Consider the following 27,898-nt stretch of genomic DNA (forward strand, 5'->3'; position numbering starts at 1 on the left):
ATTATCTTGAATTAGCTAAGGGTCCTGTAAGCTGTAACTTCTAGATTTGGGGCAGGAATGATTAGACAACGCTGAGCTACCAATGCTGAGCTAGGTATAAGATGCTTGAGAAGCCAGGGAGCTCTTGACAGAATAGCACACTAGGTCCTAGTGGCAGCTGATGTCTACCTTGAATTGTCAGTCGGGCTGCTAACCATAGGCCTGCTGCCTAGCCTCCCAGCTCTGCAGCATCACCTGCCTGATTTTCATTTTCACCTGCCTGACAATGATTGCCTACACTTAGCTAGGTTCAGAGCATGCATTATGGACTGTCAAAAACAAACAAAACACTCCTAATTTCACCATTAGAGACCTCATTGAGCTCTTGATCAGATCATGTTGTTCTAATCCAGCAGCCACACCAAGTGAATTAAACAGCCACAGAATCCATGGCTGAGGAAATCCTGCCTTTGAGGGAATTAAAAAAAAAATCCCCCAGAGAGCAAAAGATAGCATATTACTTTTAGAAAAAATAAATCAACTCTGACTCAGCCACATTGACCCACTTTAGAACCAAGGACAAGCTTTCTCCATGCTCTTGATCTTTTAATGAACAACTGCATTTATTATTTTGTATTTTATTGCTACATAAATGCTACCCGTAGGATTGGTGAAAACAAGGTCTTTCTTTCTGTACAAAGTAGATAAGTCGACAGAATACTGAGAAATGACTAGATTTGGAGAAGAAAATGGGGGCATGAACCATTTTACAGTTTCAGGGTGAGTTATATTTTATTTCCAAGTCAAATAGAATACATTCTTGGTTTGCACTTAAGTTATCTTACTGTAAACACTGGGATTTTTGACATCTGAAAAGATCCCTGAAAATGTAAAGGTTAATAGCTTCCCCTGGAATATTCAAAAAATTATTTCAAAATTCCCCACTTGAGCCTGGGCCATGGATCAGTTTGATACGTTTGATATGTCTAGACAGTCCTTCTGTTGGAATGTTCTGCTTTAAAACTGATAAACACTTAAGTCATTGTCTATCCCATGTTCTTACAATGGGTACTGGCATTTCCTGGAAGCCTTTGAAGGAGAGTAAAAAAGGGCGTCTGACATAGCCCACTGTAACCTGAATGAAATAGAAGAATACATCATGCTTGAGATCTGGCTTTTGTCAAGCCATAGGTCCTTAATGTAGCTGAAGTCATTCTGGGGCTGACCTTAGCTACTCCATCAGTTTTTTCACTGGCAACAGAAAAATAAATTACTTACTGAGATAGAGCTTGTGACTGACTCCCAGTTGGTCTCTGAGGCTGCTGCGGGTTGGAAATCTTCCTAGAAGGCAAAGAAACATCCACGCAAGTTTGTCAAACCTCTGTTCAATCCATTTCATGTACCGTTTCAACCTTTTAGCCATCTGAATCTTCTTCCAACTAAGTGACAATAGGAAGAAGGGCTGCATTCCTGCTGAACAGGTCACCATTTAAATGTCTTAAGCACTTCTCCTCAAGCGCCCTTCTCATTCATGACATGGACAACTGTATTCCCCTTTACTTATAAGCACTGGTGAAATGGAAAATGTGCAGACAGAAGTTCAGATTATAACTTGGCTATCTACTGGCTGAGTGACCTCAGGCAATCTACTTAATCTCTCCAGTCCTTCTCTTCCTCATCTGAAAAAGGCTGGTATGGGATGCTTAAATTGCAGGATTGTTTTGAGAATTGAAGGCATTAATTGTGTAATTATAACCAGCTCTGAATAAAGTACTTAATAAAGAGTAATAATAATTATTACCAGTATCGATGTTTGTTTTGATCTAGATTCTGCTGTCATGTTCAATCCTGCCTGCTGAGGTAGGTTACAATATCAGTGCTCTTTTCAAAGATAAATTAACTGATAAAAGGCTATCCCTGACTCCATCATGAAATGTCAGTAAGGATGGCAGGGGGAAAAGCATGGCTGTGGGAGTGACAAAGTACTACCCACTTGAGGAAAGAAGGTAAAGGGCAGATCTGAGAAAGTTAGTTATGTCAGAGAGGCCTCAAAGGATATATGATAGCAAACGACCTCAGAGCAAGAAACTTCTCTTGAAAGGCAAACTTCTCTCCAATTTGTATGTGACTTCCACGTTAATTACTCTAGCACCGGTAAGATTAAAAAATATAATGGGAAGGAAAGCTGACTCTACCATTGTTCATGTCACAGTCGGTTTCTTGACCCTACCCAAATAAATCACCTTAGTTAATTTCTTTCAGCCTGAACAGGGAGTAGGAGGTATTTTAAGATGATGCTGAGAAAAATTCAGCCACTCAAATCTGACAGCTTCTTTACCCAAGTATACTTACTGAATGAGAGCTAAGTATCAGGTCTAAATTTCATTAACATTTTGAGGAGCTGGAAGTGCATTTGTTAATTGCACACGATGAAACTGGTTTATATACAAATGTCTATGTTGAAGAAAATTTTGGTTGTTTACGAAGAGAGAACTAAGTCAAACGTGGGATTCAAGGGATGAATATCTATTAAAAATTGGCTAGACACCATTATTCTAATCTCAACCTCAGGGAAGACAGGAAGAAAGAAAATGTGGTCCCTGCACTTTGAAAGACAGAATATACATGAAAAAGACACTGAATTCCAATGGCAGAAGGATGTGTGCAAACAAATAAAGGCTGGCATTTATATGAGGCTTCATAAGCTGGTGAGCCGGTGAAATGAGGCAAGAGAGCCAACGGTTTCCCTATGTATTAAGAAACTGTTGGTGGGAGGTCATATACCAAGTAAGATAATGACATGAGCAATCCTCAGATCATAGATTTTCATTTTCACTTATTCATTCAATATCTGTTAATCTCAGACTATGTGATACATTCTAGGCTGAGGGTAGAATCACAAGGAAATAAGAAACTATCCCTGCCCTCAAGGAGTTCAAAATGTAAACATGTAAATAAACAGGTCAATAAACTCATGTGGGTGCTCTGATATTAGTCTAATCAGGACCCCATGGAAGGTAGTAGAAAATTCTACCTGCAGAGGAAGTGGGCTTGGAAACATTTCACATTAAGACGGTGACTCTTGAGATGAGTCTTGTAGACTCAGATAAGTGGATAAGTAAGTAGTGGTTATTTGCAAGAAAGGTAGAGTGGAAGACAGTCAAAGAGAGAGAGAGAGATCTAGACAACATGAGAAAAGTGCATAGAAAAATGAGCAAGTTACTGGAGAAAGTTAAGGAGTCATGTTGGACATAGAGTGTTTGAGGTGCCTATGCAATATCCAGGTAGAGATGTGCAGGAAGCCATTTGCTATATGAGAATGAACCTAAGAGTCTTGAACTTGAGATACAGATTTGCGAATCATCAGCACAAAAATGGCTGACATATAATATTGTGTAATTAATTAAAGCAAATAACGGATTATGTTGATCATGTGTGAAAATCAGAAGAGTGGCAATCTTAAAATCTTGGAACTGGAAAGAATTTTAGGATTATCTAATCCAACCTCTTCATTTTAATGATTAGAAAACCAATTCTCAGAGAGATAAATGGTGTGCTCCATATCATGTCGCCATCTTTTGGTAAAGCTTGGACCATTAGAGCCCATTCCTAAGTACAAACTGTGCGTTCACCTTTCACATCATTAGAGCTGGCTTGGATAATTGTAAGCCTGAGGGGAAAAGATGAAACAGAGCACGAAAGAGGAGTCAATAGAAAAAGCAAGAAAGACATAAAGCAGAGTATTGGTGGAAGGTTCTATGTAAGTTTTGTAAGTAGTGTAAGATAGGGGTCCAGTTTCATTCTTTTTTTATTTTATTTTATTTTATTTTATTTTATTTTATTTTTTTATTAATGTTATGATAGATTACAACCTTGTGAGATTTCAGTTGTACATTTTTGTTAGTCATGTTGTGGGTACACCACTTCCCCCTCCGTACCCTCCCCCCACCCCCCCTTTTCCCTGGTAACCACCGATCAGATCTCCTTCTCAATATACTAATTTCCACCTATGAGTGGAGTCATATAGAGTTCGTCTTTCTCTGACTGACTTATTTCGCTTAACATCCAGTTTCATTCTTTTGCATTTGAGTATCTAGTTTTTCCAGATCAATTTATGGAAAAAGACTATCTAGTCCACTGTGTAGGCTACAGGATTCCAGTCAGAAACTTTAATAGGCACAAATGATAAAGGATTTCAGTAAGTCCTAAATAAAATGTGAATTTGTCTTCTCTTAGTAACATGAATATTAGACATTTAAAAGAAACCAACCTTTTACGTTATTTCAAAAGTTTGCCATTATTCATAAAAGACCTTCAAAATGAGCTTACAAAAGGAAGAATATCCCTTCCAAAAATAAAACACAGAACCTCCACATTTTATCCCTGAAAGGAGAATCTCAGCATGGGAAGGAAATCTATCCTCAATATGGTCATTCTCATCTCATCATCCCCCATAACCTCTTAAGTCCAAGACACGAAGTCTCTCAATTGCCTGTTAACTTTCTCCATGCTTCTACTTTCTCCCTAAAGTCTGCATTCTACATAGCAGCGAGAATTATCTTTTTCTCCCAGCTTTATTGAGAAATAGTTGACATAGAACACTGTGTAAGTTTAAGATGTACAGCATGATAATTTGATACATGTATATATCGCTAAATAATTACCACAATGAGGTTAAGTTAACCCATCCATCACCTCACATAATTACAGTTTTGTGTGTGTGTATAGTAAGAACATTTAAGATCTACTCTCTTAGCAACTTTCAAGTATATAATATAATATTGTTAACTGTAGTCACTATTAGATCCCCAGGACCTATTTGTCCTATAATCAGAAGTTTGTGCGCTTTGACCAACATCTCCTCATTTCCCCATCCTTCTGCCCCTGGCAATCACTGTTCTACTCTCTGTTTCTATGAGTTTGGCTTTTTTTTTTTTTAGCTTCCACACGTAAGTGAGATTATACAGTTTTTGTCTTTTTCTGTCTGACTACTTATTTCACTTAATGTTGTCAAGGTCCATCCATGTTGTCACAAATGCAGGATTTCGTTCTTTCCCATGGCTGAATACTTTTCCATTATACATGTAAAATATACATAGTTTAAAATATATTTAATGTAAAAATATGTTTTATATATTTTATATCTAAAACATATTTTTCACATAATTTATATATAAATATATATATATATATATATAAAATGTGATATATATGTACCATATCTTTTTACTCATTCACCTGTCAGTGGACACTTAGGTTGTTTCCATGTTGCAGCTATTGTGAATAAGGCTGTAATGAACATGGGGGTGCAGACAACTCTTCAATATAGTGATTTCATTTCCTTCATATATATATATATATATCCAGAACTGGAACTGCTGGATCATATGGTAGTTCTATTTTTAATTTTTTAGGAACCTCCATACTGTTTTCCATAGTGGCTGTACCAATTTACACCAACAGGGCATTAAGGTTTCTTTTTTCCACATCCTGCCCAACACTTGTTATCTCTTGTCTTTTTGATAATAGCTATTCCAACAGGTGCGAGGAGATATCTCATTGTGGTTTTGGTTTGCATTTCTTTGATGATTAGTGATGGTATTTTTTCATGTACCAGTTGACCACTGATATGTCTTTGGGAAAATGTCTATTCAGTCTATTCGGGTCCTCTGCCTATTTTTCAATCAAATTATTTATTTATTTTTTGCTATTGAGTTGTATGAGTTCTTTATATATCTCGGATATTAACCTTTTATCAGATATGTGGTTTGCAAATATTTTCTCCCATTCTATAGATTGCCTCTTCCTTCTGTTGATTGTTTCTTTTGCTGTGTAGAAGCTTTTTAGTTTGATGTAGTCTCAATGCTTATTTGTCCATTTATTGCCTTTGCTTTTAGTGTCATATCAAAAAATCATTGCCAAGACTAATATCAAGGAGCTTTTTCCCTATGTTTCCTTCTAAGACTTTTAAGATTTTAGGTCTTACATTTAAGTCTTTAATCTATTTCAAGTTGGTTTTTGTGAGTGGTGTAAGATAGGGGTCCAATTTCATTCTTTTGCATTTAAATATCTAGTTTTCCCAACACCATTTATTGAAAAGACTATTTTTTCCCCACTGAGTATTCTTGGCTCTACTGTCAAATATTAGTTGACTGTATATGCATGGGATTATTTCTGGGCTCTCAAGTCTATTTCATTGGAATCTTTTCTAACTGTAAATCAAATCACTTCTGTCTTCCGCTTAAAACTCTCCAATAGCTTTCCACTGTACTTAGGATTTGGCCTTTTAAGATCTGCCCACTGCTTGCCTCATCTCCTGGTGTCCCTCTCTGATTTGATGTTCTACATTTCTCACTAACTTCACTCTCACTACACTGGCCTTCTTACAATCTTTCAAATAACACTCCAGGCTTCTTCTTCCCTTGGGTCTAAATCTGTTGCTGTTCCTTCCCTCTGCCTTGGATGCACTTTCTCCAAGTGTTCAATGACTGGCTTCTCATCACTTAGTTCTCTGCTCAAGTATCAAATCTTTAGAGAACCTTCTTTGAACACTATTTAAAATATCCCCACATTATTGGTCATTCTATCCATGTAACTTACTTAATTTTCTTTAAAGCTTTTTTGATGATCTGAAATGATTTTATATCTGTTTTATTGTTAATTATCTCTTCCCCCAACTAGAATGTATGCTTTAGAATGTCAGGGACCTTTTTTTATTGTTCTCCACTCTATCCCAAGTTCCTAGCTTGGTGCACACTGCAATTTCCCTGGTTCCCACCGTACATTCAAGGATGACGTTTGGCTGTTCCCCCTAAGTACAAACAAAGCAGTAGTTTATAGCCAGAACCCATTCTGAGCAGTTAGTGCCTATGTCATACTGTTTGTTACATATTTTTAATATCATCCTGGGTAGATTGCTAGCTTTTTCAAGCTCCAGGCTAACAGAAGACAAACTTCATTTTTGTGGGTGCTCTTAGCAGAGCAGTGCCCTTAGCATTACTTTAAGAAATGTTAAAATAGAACAAACAGTGAATAATCATTTGAAAGGCATCAAAATAGTCCAGCTTACAATAACACATTTCTGTTCTTCGTTATAGCGAACTCAGATAAGCGCTTTAAAAGCCATGTCCCATTCTTCTGAGGAGAGAGAACTATTTGCCAGTTCCAAGAAGTAGGTACAAATTCAGCCCTTGCTTTCCTTACCTCCTGCTCCTGAAATGTGGTACGTCCCATCCTAAAAGAAAGGAGCTACTATTTTAGTTACTTTGTTCTCTCAGTCCATGTAGGGAATCTTAGCACTTTGGTGCTGTGGGTACCTTACTGAGGTCATCTAGGGGTCCAATACCCTCCCTTGAGAGAAGAGCAAAATAAAGTTCAGAGAGCCAAACGAATTGCCCAGCATCCCCAAACTAATTATTACTGGAGTCAAGACTAGAACCCAATAAGCTAGTGTGTATCTCTTAGTCACATGCTCTTTCCAATCCACCAAATAATGATATATATCATCCTATAATTGTAGGCATCTTAATCTGTATAGCTTTAAACTAATAACATTTATATCATTTAAAATAATAACTAATGCTTAGCTCATGTCTCACTTCAGAATAGTTCATAATTATATTTTGGCAGTGAAATCATTATTTGGAATTTTGAAATGAAACTCACTCCCTCGTTCTCTGCATTTTACTGTTTGGAGTAGTTTTGAACACAGATATAATTTTCATATCTTCACTTTTTAAATAGCTTAGTATGCACAGTTTGGTGTGTATGAGAAAAGTGCTACAGATTAGAAAGTTGGAGAGGTATGTAAAAATAAAATCTTAAAGTGCTACATAAAAATACAGATAAATATTTATATAATTATAGAGTGGAAGAGATATTTCTAAGCATAAATGCTGAAGTCAGAAAACATAAAAATTGATACACCTCACATACACAAACCATTGTATAAATCCCCAAAATACCAAAGACAGAATTGAAAGCATAATGACACACTAGCAAACATATTTGTAACAGATAAACAGTTAACATCCTTAAAATAAAATGAACTCATAAATCAAATATTAAAAAAGGGTATGTTACATGCAATACAATTTTACTAGAAAAATGTACAGATATCTGATTGAACCAGGACTGAAACAATAGAAAAGAAAAAATGAATTGGAGGGGGGTTGTGATAATTTACCCCTAAGGTCTTGTATGTTATATTACTCGATTAAATGGTCTAAGCCATGTATTACCTGGTGGAAAATAAAGGCCTTCTTGTAGAAATGCTTCTCACCAATTACTAAATAGAGAACTGTGCAAAGATGGGACATAAAAGGTTCTTGAATGATCACATTTGGCTCCACCTAAAACATGGCTAATGCAATACAAACATTTGATGTCTTTAAAAACAGCCATGAAAACATGAAACCCACCATAAGCTCCAGGGTCAGACAGACATTTTTTGGGCTCTGTTTGAGGAGAGTTTACTCACAGGCTGAAAGCAAAGATAGCTAGGAATGAAATAACACTACAGGTAGTGAATATTTTCCATAATAATCTTCACTATTAAAGACTAAGATATAAATGGGAATTTCCATTTTCAGAAAGGATATCTCCAGATAACCCTTCCTTGCCGTCAGTCACTTAGAGTCCATTCCAGAGGGCAGGTGGTATATCTTAAACTAGCAAGTGAATAATCCACTCATTCCTCCACCAAGGCAACCTTATACACATTTAATCGTTGAGTGCCTGCTAAGGATGTCCAAACGAATCCCTCTCCTGTCCCGTGACTGGGGAGTTGGGGACACTTGTCTTTTGAGTCTTTAGAGACAGCTGTTGCTAGACCAATATTCCAAACATTTGGGATGATTAGTTGTACCACCTGTTCCTGGATCTCACGGAAGATGGCTGTTCGTTTTTATCTTAGGTGATTATGCTGTACGTGAGTAGATGAGCCATAAAGTGTTCATTGCTCAGAGGGATGTATTCCACCATCTCTTAAAACAAACCATATGCAGTTACTTGGAGATTTTAAAAATCTTTCAGCCGAAACAATCTTTAACTTACCAAGGATGATTTATTTGGCCAAAATTTTAAAAGATATTTGTCAGAGTATTTTCCCTAATTTTGAAAATTTTTCTTCTGTTTGTTGTTTTATATTCATATCTCAGAGGCAGGAAATAAAGAAAACATCTCTTTCTTAATAGTACCTGTGCTTCTTGATTGATCTAAGGTTTAGAGGTGGTTCTTTTGTAATGTGAAAGAAACACAGAGGCATTTGTTGGCATTCATAAAACAATAATGAACAAATACACTATCAACATTTATTTCATCACTGAATTCTCCATTTGTTCATGACATTCTGCTCTGTTCATGACCCACTGAGGGAAATTCAAATAATGCTAAACTCAGAGGCTGGTGCCCTGGGATCACTTTACGGGGGAGATCCTTTAGAACAAAGACTTTTGATGCCGCAGTACATGAATTTCTGGCATGCAGTCCAAGAAATATACATGGAAACAATGATACATCAATATCTTAATGTTTATAGGAATAGAATAAAGCAAAAATTGAAAACTCTTAGGTTCAATCAAACTCTGTGATCCAACCAAATCTTTACAAGTAGATTTCATTACATGCTCATCATCAAACCAGCCCTTTTACAAGTGAAAGGCCTTGGCTGGAGGCCAGGTTTTATTGGTAACAATGTTTAATACAAGGATATCAAAAGTTTAAGAATCAATAATTAACAAGAACCAAAGAGCATCTTTCAGAGTTACAGAATTTGCCTGTGAAATTTAATATCATATATTCTTAGAGCTATAAGAAGCCTGGGCATGAATCATCCATTACTGGAAACACAATTTTAATAAAATAAATATATCTTTAATAATAAACATCCCTCATAGATAAGACTACTTGCAGATTTCCACTGAGCTAATTTTATAACTTTTTAATTTATCATTATTGACAATAAAGTACAATGTTTTAATTTAGAACTTCTAGGATTCGTCAACTACTCATCCATGTAATCTAATGTCGAGATATTTTGTAAAAGTTCATTTTTCTTATGTTATGGGACAAGGAACTTTTTATAATTGTTAGTTTCTGATTTCTTCAGATCAAACCTAGTGTGGGAAGTTGTTTCCAATAGGATAAGCAAAGACTAAAGCAAACACCAGTCCAATGGGCAAAGAAGAAAGCTTCTCCCGTGAGCAGACAAGAGGTCATCAAGTCAGGGTGGGGGCATCATGAGAGTCATAGGTGAGAGCTAGAGAAGGATCAATGTGTCTTTGCAGATAGAGAGAGAGGGTCTATTCAAATAGGAAAAGGATGAACAATGTGCAATTATTGTTGTGTACTATGACTTGAGGAAAAGATAATGATCCTGGAGAGGAGAGATGGATGATCAAGAAGGTTAATTAAAGCCTGTATTTGCCAAACAAGAACATCTTAGCAAGGGGCTGCACAGAAAATTGCCAATTGCAAAATATAACTTTGCTAATACCTTTCATTGTGTTTGATACAGAACAAATGATAAATGAATATTTAATTTACATCTAGAAAAATACTGCCAGAGGTCTCTCTGCAATGTGTTGCTGAAAAGCTAGGTGCAGATGTAAACTTTGTGAATAGCTCTCATAAACGCAATAAAGTTGTAGTTTAAAAAAACTCCATAATTATTCTGTAGTAAGAGCTGTTTTTGATGGAGCATATATTATGGGACCAGCACCGTATGAAACTCTTTCCCTACATTATCTCATTCATCATTTCTGCAGCTTTAAGAGATGAAGAATCAGGAAGGCAGGATGCTTAAAGTAACTTGCCCATGGAAGCAACTCCGGTTAATAACAGGTTCTGCAGATATCTGAACTTGAGGCTGACCCTCCACGCTCTTTCATCTCTGCTGAACTATTCTTCCTTTCATTTATGGAATCCTTTTATAAGATAAACAAACACCCCTGATTTGTGCTAAGAACAGGTTTTCATACATTCCTTAAATGCATTTCAAAAAGAACATTTAGTTCGGCTCACCAGTTGCCTGAAAATTATTAAAGATTGTACTTTTGATATTGTTAAGCTAATCTTAAAGACTATTTACACTACCAAGCTTAAAATGGATAGCTGAGGAAATTATTTTGCTACTCTAGGAAATTACAAGTTTGAAATGAAAAAAAGAAATATTGACCTGAATTATTCATATTTTCATTTCCTTGCACTTAGCACAATGCCTGGTACATGGTGAACACTCTTTTTGCTTTTTTTTTGTTGTTGTTTCTGTTGTGGCTGAGAGAGGAAGTAGTGTTTCATACTCGAAATTCAACAAACCATTTCACTTTGATTGGATGACTCTGTCCTGAAATTTACACTCCTAAGAACAGCTAAATTTCTCTGTACTTGAATGGCGCTATATAAATGAATTATCTTCATCTTGGCCAAAAGCTAGTTATATTATTAAAAGAAATATTAGAGAAAATGGAAATTACAAACACTATGAGGATTAAGGCCATGTCACCAAAATCCCTTAGCTGAAATAATTTCCTCTATGAACTCAAACTATTCCATTGCTAATTAAAACTCCTCAGGTCTGACTTTAGGGAAAAAATACCATTTGAGGTCCAATAAGCAAAGCCATAGTGAACACAGCTTGTCATACTACCAGGAAAAAAAGCACTCATGAAACGTTACTCAGCAAGTGATAGGTTTATAAAGTAAAGAACATCTTATAAGAGAATCAGGGGTAAGTCAGTCATAAAGCATTAAAAAAAGCTGTTCATTCCTCTTAAAAATATGAATATTGCCTAGGGAGGTGATTTTGTGTTGTCAGTAACACAGTTTCCCTGTACACATTCACCTTAATCCTTACACTGGACCAGTGTGCATGCATCAGAGCTGCCACCCATTATAATTATCATTTGGTACTATACAGCAAATGTAAAATATTTAATAGTCATGTTAATATTGTAGAACTATGTAAATGAAGTAACAGTTAACTCAAAGTACAACATTTTTCTTGAGGTGACTGTAAGGGGATTTCCAGACTCATTTAAGTGGTTAAATGATAGAGTCAGTTAACGTAAAGTTTGAACCAAACGCGTAGTACCCATACCCCTGCAAACCACTCTTGACAAGAGGTGAGATTAGCACATTCTTGACCTTGCAGTTCCTCTTTCCACTCCTCACTCAACTAGCGACTAATCAAATCAGGTTGCAGGTTTCAGATCTCAAAAGCAGGCTTGCTGTCTGGGCCCATTAGCTGAGCTTGTTGGGGCTGAGTGCCAAGCGCACAGGTCGTGGGTTTCATTCTGATAAGAGCTGGTAAAACTGCACAGAGAAAAACTCCATACTGTGGCCAGACTCTAGTTAAAGCCAGTGAAGGAGACCTCCTGGGAACAGACGCATGACTCAGTTCATATAACTTCATCATCACTCCTGAGTAAACAACTCACCGTCTTCTCCTACTGGTTGGGAAAATCACTTCTGAATAGGATAAATAGTGTTTAAACGAGAGATACTGCAATTTGAATCCTATTAGTTCCCGTTTATGAGCTTTTATATTCCTTTGTACTTTTGGTTATCAACAGTGAACAATAGCATTTTTTACTTTTGCCTGTCATTATGTTAGCAATATTCATCAGCAGTTTGAGTGAGTGAAAACACTAGGCTATGCACAGCAAAATTTTAATCCTAGATTGGCTCTCCTTTGCTTCCTGCTATGGTTTTTTGCATTATTACATGCTGTGTACTGAGAGAATGTAAATTCATTGCTGTATTTACCTAAGCCAAATATAATTACCAAGATAATTTGTGTTGTCAAAAAAAATTAAAAGTACAATGTGGGGCCGGCCTGGTGATGGAGTGGTTAAGTTTAGGCGCTCTGCTTTGGTGGCCTGGGGTTTGCTGGTTCAGATCCTGGGCACGGACCTACACACTGCCCACCAAGCCATGCCGTGGCAGCGTCCCATGTACAAAATAGAGGAAGATTGGCACAGATGTTAGCTCAGGGCCAATCTTCCTCACACACAGAAAAAAAACAAAAAAACATTCCACAAAAATTAAAAGTACAGTGCATTCCCAAGTCAAAGGGAAAATACTCTAGGGATTAAGTAAACTATCGCTGCTTCTCCACCGGATTGGGAAAACTCAGAGTTGACTATGTTGTTGCCCAGGCCCAATTGCTGAGACATTCCTTGCATGTAGATTTTTTTAGGCATACTTCCTGTCTCATACTTACACCTTATGCTTAGTTCTTTATTGTCAGCAGCACAGTTTGGGAGATGGAAGGGAGCTTGCACATCACTGAGTTCCAACTTCTCTTCACTATTTGACTAAGGTTTTTGAATGACCAAAATATGTAACTCACTGTGCTAGGCGCTGGGGAATGCATAGATGCCTAAGACGTACAACTGCCCTCAAGCAATTTATCATCTAGATTAACTCTAATTCCCTGCTCTTGTCATTCCTTTTCAACAACAGCAACTTGTATTCCCTTAATGGCTTAGCATTACATAAAATTATCTTGTTTATTTATTTCTGTACTTGTTTCCAAGTCTGTGTCTCTCCATTAGAATGTGAGCCCCTGGAGGGTGGGAAGTTTTCTAACATTTTCACTCCTCAACCCCCACACCTACAATAGGGTCTGTTAACTAATACGCATTCCCTAAGTACTAGTTAAAGGAAAGAATAAATAGACACTGCACTGCTGTGGGGAGCAAATGAGATGACTGAGGTAAGGCCCTAGCACATGGCTGGTACACAGGTGAGTGTTAATAAATATCTGTGGAATGAATAAAGGAATAATTCAAGACCTATAGAAATAAATGCTTTATTAGGGCCGTAAGCAAAGTCCTGTAGGTCTACAGAGGCAGGTGATTTCAGTCCAGCTAGGAGGGCTGGGAAAAGGTCTCAGAAGAAGTGGCCTTGGAGTTGACCCTTCATTGAGAATCAGAGCTTTTGATAGTCAGGGGAGCAGACAGATAGAGGGCAGAGCACGTACAAAGGCAGAGAGTGGCACGATCTTGGACCTATGAGTATGCCATGTGCCCAAAGTACTGGGAAAAATGAGGCTGAAAAGGAAGGAGAAGGACAAATCAGGGGTCATGAATGCCAGGCTTGACATTTTTTTTGGTAGGGCATTTAATCATTCATCAGGCACTTATGGACTTGCACTATTACTGACTACACAGTTCAAGGTGCTGGAGAGACGGAAATGAACAAGGTCACTGCTTTCAGGGAGCTTTCATCCTGACCATGCTTTGCCTACATACAAGGAAAACCAAGCCCCCAAAAGGCCAAGCGTCAGCAGCACTGGCAGATCTGGTGCCTGGAGCCTGGGTCTCTCAACATACGGTACTGCACGGCACTAACATGTATGGAGCTGGCCTTTAAAACAGCCACATCTCCCTCGCCCCTGCTCACACGGCTCCCTTTCTATGTGTACGATAAAAAAAGAGAGACAAAAGAAAACACTTCATCATCTTGAATTCAGTGATTTTAAGCAACATAATGGAATTCCTAGAAAACAAATGGTAAACAGCAGATGGCTATTCTGAGAGATGAGAATAGTGGAAAAAAAGGAAGACAAGAAATTCAGTGCCATTGGTTTGGAAAAACATTTTGGAATGCCCATAATCTTCTAAGGCAACCTTAGAATTAGGAGCCATTCCTTATCTTGGTAATCAAACCCCTAAAATGATCATAGTATTCTCCACTCAAATATAATTTCGCTCTATCTTATCCCTCAGCAGGGTACAGAATTACCTTTCTTCTTCAAGTAACAATTTGAATGTTTGCCTGATGAGAGGATTGAATAGATGAGAATCCCTTAAGTACTTTATGAAGACTCCTGAGGTTGGTCAGCGGGGACTGATTTGGTGGGATTCCCAAAAGCTATCTCTAAACCCAGCAGGGATCATAAAGATGCTAGAATACAAACGGGCCTGAATGGCTTTCATCAGAGGATCTCCAAGTACAAACAAAATAAAGCAAACTCCATGCCTTTAAATGAAGAACAGAGGAGTGGAGAAACTCCTTTGCTATTCAACCTGCTGAATAAGGATTGCAGCATTTTTGGTTGGTAGAAATTTACAAATCAATGTGTTGAAGCATTTTTAGAATGTAGCTTTGGAGACAGAGCACTCAGAATCAAATTCCACATGGAACGTTGACTGTGTGACCTTGGGCAAGGTAAACTTTCTATGCCTAAGAGTTCTGATTTGTTAAATGGGAAAAATACCTTTTTTTATTCTCTCACAGAGTTAGGTCAGGATTAAATTAGATAACTCATGTGAAACTAACTGGTCCAGCTGGACATTCATTGCATTCTTTCCAAAACTAATATAGTCTTTCCAATATGCTATCTTTCTACTGAAAAAATGGCTATATTCATACCTCTGTAAAGGTGGCAATCACCTGTTGCAGGCTCTGGAGTCAGACTCTCTGAACTCAATCTCAGTTCCCCCACTGACCAGCTAGACCCCTTGTACCAATTACTTAGTTTCTCTGAGCCTCAATATTCCTATCTGAAAATGGAGATAACAGTAATTCTTGTTTCCAAAGATATTTTGAGGATTAAAAAAATCATTATATGTAAAGCTGTTAGAAAAGTGCCGGACACATAGAAAGTCTTAGACTTAACACCTTTTGGCATTTCTCTCCTTGGAAAAAATATTGATTGGCCCATCCAAACTACAGTGATCTAGCATGCTATCTCCTAAAATGCACATCATGGGGGCTGGCCCCATAGTGTAGTGGTTAAGTTTGGTGTGCTTGGCTTTGGCGGCTGGGGTTCACAGGTTCAGATCCTGGGCGTGGACCACTTGCCAGTCATGCTGAGGCAGTGACCCACATATAAAGTAGACGAAGACTGGCATGGATGTTAGCTCAGAGTTAATCTTCTTCAGCAAAAAAAAAAGAAAAAAAAAAAAAGATGCACATTGGGATTTTGAAATTTTCAGAGAGCTTTAACATCTCTCATCTCATTTCATTCTCCCCACCACCATATGACCTGGTTACAGGCACAGATACATTAGTTAAAATAATAGTTTGGGTCTTCTCAAAGAGGAGATTTTCTGATTTCTGACTGGTCATTTCTACAACCATTAGGCAAAGGATGTATGACCTCATATTGGACTTTTTTCCTGGGGAGAGAATGCATTCCTCCAGCCCCAGAACTATCTCCAATAGCCTCCCCACAAAAGTTGTTATGCCCCATCCCCCAGAAAATGACTGACTGCTTACTACTTGCTAGGCACTGTTCTACGCATTGGGAATGCATAGTCAACAAACCAAACATGGTCAATTTGGTCACGTGAAGAACAGATGAGACAGGAACAGATGTATGTAAAAGAACTCTGCCAGCTGTAAATTAGTATACATATAGAAAGGACAGTTATTCATGTATTCTTCAAAATATCAAACAAAAAATTTTAAAGGGCAAGAACTTGCTTTAGAAATAGTTGAAGGAATTTAAAAATAAAAATTATATATGTATATGCTAACTACTCATTCATGCAGGAGTTCAGCCCATTCTTAGACTGGGTCATCTTTCAACCAGTCTCCTATCTTTTTGTGAAACATTTCTACATAACCTAATATTGCTATTTCTAACTCATGAATTAAAATTTGTAATTTTGGAGCTGGAAGAGACTTTATAAGTCACTGACCAGTGCTTTCAACTTAAAGACACTCTGCTGTCCCTCTCTACTGGGTCTGTCTTCTCAGGGCTCCTCTTTGGTGCCCTCCTTGTGGGAGAAGAGTACTTCCTGCCCCCTTGATAGTGGGCATGCCATGTGACCGCCTTTGACCAATGGAATATGAGAAGCTTTAAAATACATTGTATGGGTTCTACAATTACTTTTTTCCCTCTTATGCTTGTCTCGGATGGGGGCTGATCCTTTGGCATGAGTCCCCAAATGGAGACGCTACCTGGAGCACAGCTGCAGGGGATTAGCAGCTGATGTGTAACACAAATGAGAAGTGAACCTCTGATTTGTAAGCCACTGAACTTTCAGGGTTGTTTGCTACTGCAGTGTAACTTAGCAAACCACGACTATTTCAGGAATCAGTGTCTAGAGCTATTACTTTCCGATGGGGACACATCTAACTCATGAGAAAGCCAGAACGAGATGACATGTCTCCTCACTCCTGGTCCAGATGTCTTCCGCTCTAGCACATGCTTCAAAAAAAGAGTGTCTTTCTTTAAATAGTTCTTTAGACCTCTAGAGTGATTTCCAGTCACATATCTTTTTCTTCCCCAAATCCAGTAGTGGCAAACCGTGAACACTGCCCCACTCTGTAGCACCCTCTCAATCTCTACTCAACTCTGCCCTAAATCTATCAGTGTTGAAGGAAGAGAAGGAAAATCATGTTGGTTTCAGAGGCAACTGATAATACTGAAAGGGTCAGTGGATGTACTCTAGGAGGTGCATAGGGAGCAGATGAGGTCTATGTGGAAGATAGTCAGATGGAGTGGTACTCTTGGTCCAGGGTGGGAGTGAGGGACAATGTCATCTTGAATCCAAGTGTTACTTCAAAATTTATCCCAGTCTGTGTTCTGATCCAACAGATAGCTCCAGTACAGTGTACACTTCTCATAATAGTTCAGCAGATATTATCTCAGGTAATATTTACCTTTTAAAAAGGTAGAAATAGTCCAAAGTGTGGTGGAATGGAGAGGAGGTAATCTTATACTAGATGTATTCGAAAAACACTAATTCTTCTTCCGATATTTAGATCAACAACATGAGTACAAGTTTCCTCAAGGAAAAACCACTGGCATTTAAAATAAATCTTCTGTTATGTAAAATTTTATTTTATATGAAATGATACACAAGTCATAATACACAGACAATGAACTGCATTCACTGTGGTCGCTCTGCATTTGACAAGCAGGAAGCCAGGGGAAACTCTGAAACATTTAGGACGACTCTTTAACAACCATCTTTTAAAGCAATCTTTTGAAGATATAATAAACACATACTATAGAACCATATGATCTTTCCTTTTACATGAAAGATTAAGTTAGGGAAGACATTAAGGGTCATCTAGTTCATGGTCCAACAGAAAGCAACAATTGATTATCATCATCAAAAGTGGTCAGCCAGTGGTCTTTATTTCCAGGTACAAAAGCTTTATTTTATTTTTTGAGGAAGACTGGCACTGAGCTAACATCTGTGCCCATCTTCCTCTATTTTATATGTGGGACGCCACTACAGCATGGCTTGATAAGCAGTGCATAGGTCCATGCCCCGGATCCAAACTGGTGAATCCCCAGCTGCCAAAGAGGACTGAGTGAACTTTGCTGCACCACTGGGCCAGCCCCATAAAGGCTCTATTTTAAAATAAATACAACAGTTGTAAAATTCCCCCTTGATTTTATGTGCATTGGAAGCAAAGTTTTGTACAATATTGTGTATACTGCTACGTTAATGGAATACTTGTGGGTAGAAATAATACAACTGAAATTCAAAGCTCTTCTCTACACGCAGAAAAGAACCTGGTACCCAAGGGGAGTCTGACAAAGGGTTGTGGGTTGGGGAGAGCTAATGATCCAGCTCCACTGTCTATTGTGTTCAAGTGCTGACCATAGTAGTTTCAGCCTTAATGTGAAATTCATTGCCCTTGAGGGGTCTTTGGTGAACTCCTGTCATTCTGACTGACAACTTTAGAGGAGGCCTCCTCAGTAATAGGAACACCTGTATTGAGCAAAATGGAAAATGCTGACACCTCAACAGCTTCTTGATATCCAGGCTGGAGGAAAGAAAAGTATCCCTCTCTCCCCACAGCCGATTAGATAGGAAACAGTGGCAGCATGGGAGGCTGGTCTTGGATTCTGTCTCACAGAGCCTGATTCAGTGAATCGACAGTACTGAGTACTCCTGCCTTTAGCACTGAGCTCTTCTCAAAGAGAACAAGAAAAAGGAGGGGACTTTTTTCCTATTTCCTTATAATGCGGAGAGAGAACTGTGTAATAACGTTTGATATATACAAGCCAAAAACTATTTGGGTCAGGCAAAAACCATCTAATTAGAATCATTTTATGCTCAGCTATGTGTAGGATGTTTCTTATTGAGTTACAGAGGATGGAATCGGGGTGGGAGAGGAGGGAAGAAAGACAGACGGCTCAAAGCAAAATAATATCACATTTAACCACAGTATCAAACAATGCTAGGTTAAGGAAGCTAGATATTTGCTTTCCTGCTTTCTATGGCTCCATTCATTTTTGCTCATCCTCAGTGGGGCTCATCAACTTCTACAGTCACTATTCAGCCAGTGCATATATTAGATTTCATCAGGATGAATAAAAGAAAAACATCCCCAATTCTCCTGTGGTAAGTGGAAGATACTATCCTTTTAAGAGCAACAGCAACAACAAAAAAAGCCATAAACTTTTGTAGAAGATAAGAATACAAGTTAACAAGAATCTCTGCTCTCAAAAGAATATTGCATTACCTTCTGCCAACTTCTTAGTTTACTGATGAGATAGAAAGCTGATGATTTATCGTTTCTACTAAAGAATACTGCTTTTGGGAGCTGTTTTAGTCTGGACTCCATGTTATCATCAAAAATAAAAGAGAAACTTTAAATTGGATTTCTGACACTGGTTGAGTGTTTTGAGTCTAAGAACTATTGAGGATATTAATTTTAAAATGGGGTACCATAAACACGATATCACTTCTGAGAGGCTACGTTTTGTGATGCCGTCTAGAACCATGCACCATTGGGCACAAACAACCCTGACACCCTTGAAGCCTTCAGTGACTACTCTCTTACTTGCCTCTGAAGACAGTACTTCCCTCAGGGCCCACTTAATGAGAGCACCCATTCTAAAAGCCTGTGAGGCTGGGGAATGTGGGTGTGGGTTGCCTCTCGTCTGGTTCCATTCTGGTACTTCCAAACCATTGATATTTTTAATACTATACATTCATATAACCCCAAATCTAAGTTAGAAAAGGGATGCCACTCAGAGTCAATCAACATTACTGGTTTCTTATATATTCTTTTAAAGATATTTTAGGCATATACAAGTAAACTCATATATAGTCACGTGTCGCTTAACGACAGGGCTATGTTCTGAGAAATGCATAGGGGCCAACCCCGTGGCCGAGTGGTTAAGTTTGCGTGCTCCACTTAGGCGGCCCAGGGTTTTGCCGGTTCGGATCCTGGGTGTGGACATGGCACTGCTCATCAAGCCATGCTGAGGCGGTATCCCACATGCCACAAGTAGAAGGACCTACAACTAGAATATACAACTATGTACTGGGGGGCTTTGGGGAGAAGAAGAGAGAAAAAAAGATTGGCAACAGATGTTAGCTCAGCTGCCAATCTTAAAAAAAAAAAAGAAATGTGTCATTAGGTGATTTCATTGTCGTGCAAACATCATAAAGTGTTCTTACACAAACCTAGATGGTATAGCCTACTACACATGTAGGCTATATGGTACTAATCTTATGGGACCACCGTCATCTATGGGGTCCATGGTTGACCAAAACGTCGTTATGTGGAACGTGACTGTATAGTCACCTCCTCTGAAACTCAGGCCACTCAGCTATTATTCCTTGCTTTCTACTGAAGTCCTGGCCACTTCCCCACATTCACTAACGACCACGGCACCTATGTCCTGGTATCTGTCTCACCCTTTGTTACCATCATCCTGGATGATGGCAGTGTCCATGTAGACAGCAGAGAGAATATCCTTGCTTTGCAGATCTTTGACTCTTCAACTGGAATGACCCTTCTTACGTATCTCCACTGCAGCAACTCCCTCTTAATCTGAAATCTTCAATGCAGAGTGCATTCTGTGGCAATGCCCTTCATATTCTCCTCAAACCCTCTCTTACCAATACTCCCTTACCACCTAGCTGTCCTGTGACACCTACCCTACAGAAGCCCTGCTCTGGAGAAATCCAATTATTCTTCAACATCTGGACTCCTTCATCTGGATTTCTGCTGGAGAAACATTACAAACCCACCACACACTGTTGCCTTTCTTTCTCCTGTATCTTTACCATTTCCCTCTACTTCTCTGTCCCATGCAAACTATAAAAAAATGTTTGAGTCTATTTACCATCTTAAAAAATATTGCTATATTTGATTCTAACTTCCTCTCTAGGTATCATTGCTTTAAATCTGTGTCCCTTTACACTCAAGCTTCTTGAAACGCTAGTTTATGCTTGTCGTTTACTGTAATTTTGATTCTCTCTTCATCCCATTGCAGTCTGGTTCTTGCTCCACCACTCTGATGAAGACTCTTATTATTTTTAATAGCTTCTAAATTGCCAAAGCCAATGCATCCTTTCTAGTCTTTGTTTTACATGACCTCTTTCTTGCACTTAACATTGTTGATGACTTCCTCCATAATCCTCTCTTCCTCCTTGACTTTTGTGATATTATGCTCTGGTGTTCTCCTTTTACTTCTCAATCCATTTCTTCTCTGGAGTCCCTTATTTTAATGTCTTCTTAAATGTCAGTGTTTCCCAGGATGTTGATACTTGATACTTGGCATGTAAGTAAACTTGTTGAATTTCCTGGCTTTAGCAACAATTTGTACATGAATGATGTCTGACTCCATATCACAGGTCAAGAAATCATTGGTGAGAATCAGATCATTTTGCAAAATTCCCTCTGGCCACTTCCCAATGGATGTTCCATAAGCTCTTTAAACTTAACACGTCCAAAATGGTACTCAAGAATTTTCCCACAAAACCTGCTCATCTTGTGTTCCCTTTCCTAGAAAAATTACAAGCTCCTTCACCTAACTGTGTATATCACAAACCTAGGAGTCATCCAGAAATATTCCTCAAGTGCCACTAAATCCTTCAGAGTATACTTTCTTAATCCTTCAACACCATGTCTTCTAGTCTATGTTCTAGTTCAGGAGTTTATCATATCTCTTCTGGATTACTACGATAGCCTCATAACCAGTCATTCTCCATTCTTGCCCAATTGTAATCTGTCCTCCATTGGCCTGCCATATTGGTCTTAAAAGTAAAATCAAAACCAGAAGTGCTATACTATCCATGTAACTTCCAAGCCCCAAACCCCTCAGTTTCTGAATAGCTTGCGTCCTTTGCTGAGTCCATCAAAACTTTCATGATCTGCCTCCTATCTTCCTCTCTGACTTCATTTCCAGCCAGTCACTTATATTTCCCCAGGCTTTCAGAATTATTTCACGCTTTATCAGCCCTCTTAAATTTGCAGAGGCTGTTCCCTTTCCTTGGAAAGTTCTCCCAACTCTTTCCCATTTAGCTAATTCCACCTCATCATTTAAAACAAATTAAATCACTTCCTTTGAGAAGCATTGTTAGTTCTGATGTAGATGCTCCCTCCGCTGTGATGCTAGAGTACACAAAGACTCTTACAGTGTATTTTCCTGTTCACTTTCATGCTTCCACAGCAGCCAGTATAGTGCTTGGGATATATTAGGCTCTCGACAGACTTGAAGAATGACTGGGCTCCTAGGACATGGCGTGACACTGTCAGTATCAGATTCTTGATAAAGATCCATTATCTATCAGCTGGGAATTTAATCTGAAAGTCTTTAAACTATTTTTAGGTAGTCAGCTCATTTGTAAGCTATCTTTATTCACAAAGGTGGCTTAAAGTTAAAGGTTGGCTTATGGATTAATGATTTTTCCTATTCTTAAATATTTCTAAATGTGTGACAACTAAAGGTTCCATAAAGCCATTTTCTTGGCAGCAAGACAGCAGGTGACATTTAGTTTTATCTCCAAAATTATTTTTCTTCTTGGTAAACAATTGAGGTATCACCCTTAACATGAATGCTATGAAGATGGGAGAGTAGATGACTAATACAATTATTTTAAGCACACGTCAAAAGAATATTTTCTCTATATCTCTGTACTTTGATATCAGAACTACTCCCTCAGGGGGTTTTAGTATTGAAAGTCAAGATATTGTGAAGATTCTCACAGACCCAACTCTGTTAACAGAGTCAAAGTCTATCAAAATTTATTCACTACCCATATTTAGTTTAGTTCAAGATGAAAACTACAGATTCTGACAGCAATAAAATACTCAGACCAAACAACAACAGTGGTTTTAATAATAATGTGAATTCTAGAACTGGAGAACTCTAAATTTGAATGTTGTGAAAAGGAAAGATCATTTTATAAGATGGGAAATATCTATATTAAAAAGTTGAACTTTTTAAAAAATTTTAACATTTATATTAAAAATTTTAAATTAAAAATATATTACATTAAAAATAGGTTTTACACTTTAGGAATTTAAAGGAAAGTAAAGTTTTCCTGACATAGATGATCGTGCCAAATCAATCTGAAAGAAAGAGAAAAGATGGCTGTGCTAATTATACACACTATACATTTCAGAGGGATTAAATTATTTACCTGACAAAGGTCCCTCAGTCACTTTAATAACTTGCATAATGCACATGTATGGGTCCATGTGGGGGCAGACTTCACAGTGTATTTTAGACATTCTTTATATGGAAATGTTGATATCACATTAGATATAGACCATCTCAGTGTTGAAAGAACATAGAAATTCGTAAAATTATTTCTCTAAATATCAATAATTGATGGAAACTGGCTGTTATAAAATATCATGCGTAGTAGAGATTGAGCGTTAATAAAAAATTTGTTACGACTTCTTTGGTATCACTGAATCTAGAAATGTAACTACTTTACCTGAAATTTCAAAGGAGAAAGTTCTATGAAATATAGCAAGTGATGAAAAGCTATGGAGGGACCTGTTATCTCAAAGGTGCCAAGAGCCCTGCAGTCTGAAACTAGGAATCAATTGTTGCTCTGTGCAGTGCATTGGTAAGATGGGAGTCAGATTACCAAATCATTCTGCGAGTCCTTTAATATAAGAGGTTGACAAACTTGTGGGAATTTAGAGAAGAGCTGATTGATGAACAGGTTGAGGAAAATGACTTATGAGACAAGATTATAAAACTAAATACATTGTTTATCGACAAAGGAGTTAAGTACTTGAGGTATACCACATATAAAATTTTTCAGAGAGTGACTTAGAGGGTATGATACAAATTTCCAAGAATTCAAAATGCATCACCATGAAGGGAAAGAATTGTTTACGACGTTCCCTGGGGGCCGTAACTAGAAGTCAGGGCACGAAATTGAATAACAGAAAATGTAGTCTCCATATCTACAGAGTTTTCCCAATAGTGACATCTATTAAATTGTGGAATGGCCTCATAATGGAAGTAGTGGAAAAGCCATCTTGTAAGTCATTTCACACCAGAGTGGACAAAGTATTCAAAGATATACCTCTGGAAAGAAATCTACCCCACTGCTGTGATGGAGGGTACAATGAATGACCCATGAGAGCTTTCTTTTTCTGCTATTAGGGGTGTTATGTGTTTTTCACTGAGTCTCTGTCTTCTCTTGTGAATATATTCATGGCATAGCTTTAGTTTTATGTTTATTCTTTCAATCTCTTTTTGATTTTATTTTTCTAAAAGGCCTCTAGTTTGTAAGCCCTTTTACAATATTTATGCAAATATTTTATGAAAATCACATTTGTACCTAATATCCTGAGCTCTCTAAAAGGAAATTACTCTGCGGAAGAAGCAATAAAAGCAGTTAAAATGTTAATGCATTTTACAATGCAGCTCGAAATGTATACATCTAAGTCCAAACTTGTAGCCTTTGAATGCCGATGAGAGAGAAGGAAGAAATTTTTGTGTTTTATTTATGGCTATAAATCCAATATTAGAAAGCTTCGCTTTTAACCATTTATAAATGTCTAACTTTTTCATGTTTTATTGAACCCCAATTCTTTTGCTCATGGGCACTTATTATTACTGATTTTCTCTTATATGACAATTTAGGAGGAATGGATTAATGGCAATAGAAAGAAAAAAATATTTGATACTTTCTGTACTTTGAAAATAGCTGCTTAATCATGATCTTCTTAATGTTGGTTATGAAATATATACATATGTATATGTTTACATCTCATAAAATACTTGGCTAGATGAGAATTTATTGTAAATTTCAAACAATTGCCAAAGAAACAAGAACTTAGGACATTATCTTTGTGTTAATATCCCATCTCATGAGTAAGATCCATTTAAACATAGTAAGGAATTCTCCCACTATAAAGCTGTTTCTTACTTCACAATTGTTATAGCAGCAAAAGAACACGTTAGTTGTAACATGTACAGCACCTCCAGGTACTTTGTTAATTGTATCAATTTCAGGTCGCCCATTTTGGGAATACTCACAGCATGAATATAAAGAATAAAACACGCTTACAGTGACTCCTGGAAAGGGTCATAGGAATGAAGAGATGGTGAAGGGAGGTTGTGGTTTGTGCAAATATCCCCCAGCTTTCTCTTACATTTCATAATCCTGCCTCTTCCCTCCTTGTTGTTTAAGTCCTAACAGGTCCTCTGCTGTTCCCAATTCTCCTCAAATGCCATCTCTAAAATACTCCAGGAAATCACAAGGGTAACTTTGGGCAGTAAAATGTGTACAAATGGCTTAGAGTAAGGTTTCTCAAACTCCGCACTAGTGACATTTTGGGTTGGGTAATTCTTTGCTATGGCAGGGCAGGAGGTGGCCTATACACTGTAGAATACTGACTGGCATTCCTGGTTTCTACCCACTAGATGCCAGCAGTAACCCTCTCCCAGTTGTGACAATCAGAAATGTTTCCAGATATTGTCCAATATCTCAGGGTTGGGGAGGAGAGGGCAAAATCCCCCCCTAGTTAGGGAGCACTCTAGGGCAAGGTGGCAGAAGGCAGGAGGAGCCACTTGACGCACTCCCCTTTTTATTCTTTCTTTGGTGCATCTCCAAGGTTCTATGGAGAAGGAAGCTGCGAGAACACTGAGCTGGTATTAGTTGCTAAAAACATTGGTAGTCAAGGGGCTGGCCTGGTGGCAGATGGTATAGTGGTTGGGTTTACATGTTCTGCTTCGGTGGCTCAGGGTTCAGGGTTTGGATCCTGGGCGTGGACCTACACACTGTTCACCAAGCCATTCTTCAGTGGCATCGCACATACAGAGGAAGACTGGCACAGATGTTAGCTCAGGGACAATCTTCCTCAAGTAAAAAGAGGAAGACTGGCAACAGATGTTAGCTCAGGGCCAATCTTCCTCAACAATAACAACAACAAAAATTAGCAGTCAATATCCCATCCACATGGCATCAGGTAATACGATTTCGAAGCTCAGTTTTGTGAAAACTCAACAAAAGGTATTGATAGGCTAATGCACAGCCTCCCTGAGAAGAGGCACCCTACACCTGCTTATTGAGAATGTGCTACTGATAGATTCACGTCTAATTCTATAAGCCAATGACGGGAGGTGGAGTGAGATGGTGCAAACATTAACACACATTAATACACATATAGTGAGAAAAACATTTACCTAGAAGTCCACCATCTAACAGGATAAATGTGGGTACACTTCCATTTTGTGGTCTACAGTGTTCTCAACTCCAAGATGGGGATGCTGTATGGAGAACTCTAAGGGTTGCTTTCAGTTTTTGTCTATCTAGCTCCCATGAACTGGCCAAGATCAAAAGAAACTTTTGTGAAAGTCTGGCAATAACAATTTGTTCATTTGACCAATATATATACTGTGTCTGTCATCTATGTGCAAGGAGCTTTGCCAGGGGTTAGGCATACAGAAATCAATAATATAGCATCTTCGCTTTCATGAAATTTTAGGGTTACACTAAGGTGTAAACAAGTGTCATAAACTGTTACAAGTGCATAGTAGAAAAATGCAAGTGTGGTGTACACAGGATGAAGCGGCCACTTCTAACTGGGAGTGACTCTTGGAAAGGAGTTTTAAAAGATCAGAAGTAGGTGATAATCCTGCACACCTACTATGTGCCATCCTCTGTACCAGGACATATTGTCTCTGGTCTTGACAAGGACTCTGCGACTCACTCTTTCCACTTGAACTACAGGAAAACTCAGGCTTGGAGAGCTGAAAAGACCTCACTGATGGTCCTACACTGAGTAAGTGGCGGAGTCTGGATTCAAATTCCAGAGCCTTTATGGAGTCTCCTCTAAGCAAAGGAAGCATGAATTAACTTGCAGAGCCTGTGAACATGCCACACCTATTCCTGGAAATCTATCATGCTCAGTGTGGCTGGACAGGGTGAGAGACGGGCCAGGGTCAAGGATGAAGCTAAGGAGTGGTAGAGATACACACCACAAAATGCTTTGTTGCCATGCTGGGGTTTGGATTTTATCACAGATAATGGGGAGCCACAACACAGAAAAGTGGTTTTGAGAAGAGAGATAGTGGATTTGTTTGGATTTGAGCCTTAGAAAGCTCTTTAGGCTGCTGTGGGGAAGTGGGGTTCAATGACAATCCTATCGGCAGAGAAACCAGGGAAGAAAGAGATTCTTGGGTATCGCCCAGGGAGGAGATTATGGTGGTCATACCCAGACCAACAGAGAAACAGAGATAAAAAGGGCTCATAGAGAAAAATATTAAGGAGTCAGGGAAGTAAAAAGGGAGTTGCTCATTAATGACGAAAAATCTTAGCACTTTTCCAAATGGAAAGAGAAAAGACCACGCCTATATATACCCTCATTCCCAACGTTTTACTGTCCAAAGCATACCAGGATGGAATGGGGACTAAAAGCGGTAAGACATCAGAGTTCTGTGAAGTGGTGCTCCCCTCTCCTGATGTACTGCCACCTCCAGCAACGGAGCGAATTCTGTCCGCTTCTAAGAGTGACCATATAGCACTTTCCTGCACTTATTTCACAATCCACGTTCCATCCTAACTGACAATATTAAGCATTGTTTTATTTTTCTTTAAAAGCTAGGGCTAGGTCTCCAGAATCCCCCAGGGTATCAAGCTACAGCAGGTTCTCTATGATTATTTGTTGAACCAGCCACTCCAAACCCCTCTTGGTATAGTAGTTTAGTTATAGTTATATATTTATAGTTGTAGTA

At 38.3% G+C, this 27,898-nt stretch overlaps 1 protein-coding gene across 2 annotated transcripts in view; it reads right to left on the bottom strand.

The window, feature by feature from the left end:
* Positions 1-27,898, bottom strand: part of PDGFD (platelet derived growth factor D) — a 214,697-nt gene that overhangs the window by 28,662 nt on the left and 158,137 nt on the right. For both annotated transcript variants that reach the window (XM_014741322.3, XM_023644723.2), the window contains exon 4: positions 1,258-1,320. In XM_014741322.3, coding sequence (XP_014596808.3) covers positions 1,258-1,320 — 63 coding nt within the window. The remainder of the gene's footprint in view (positions 1-1,257; positions 1,321-27,898) is intronic.

This window comes from Equus caballus, chromosome 7 (genome assembly GCF_041296265.1).
Source record: "Equus caballus isolate H_3958 breed thoroughbred chromosome 7, TB-T2T, whole genome shotgun sequence".
NCBI classification, from domain to species: Eukaryota; Metazoa; Chordata; class Mammalia; order Perissodactyla; family Equidae; genus Equus; species Equus caballus.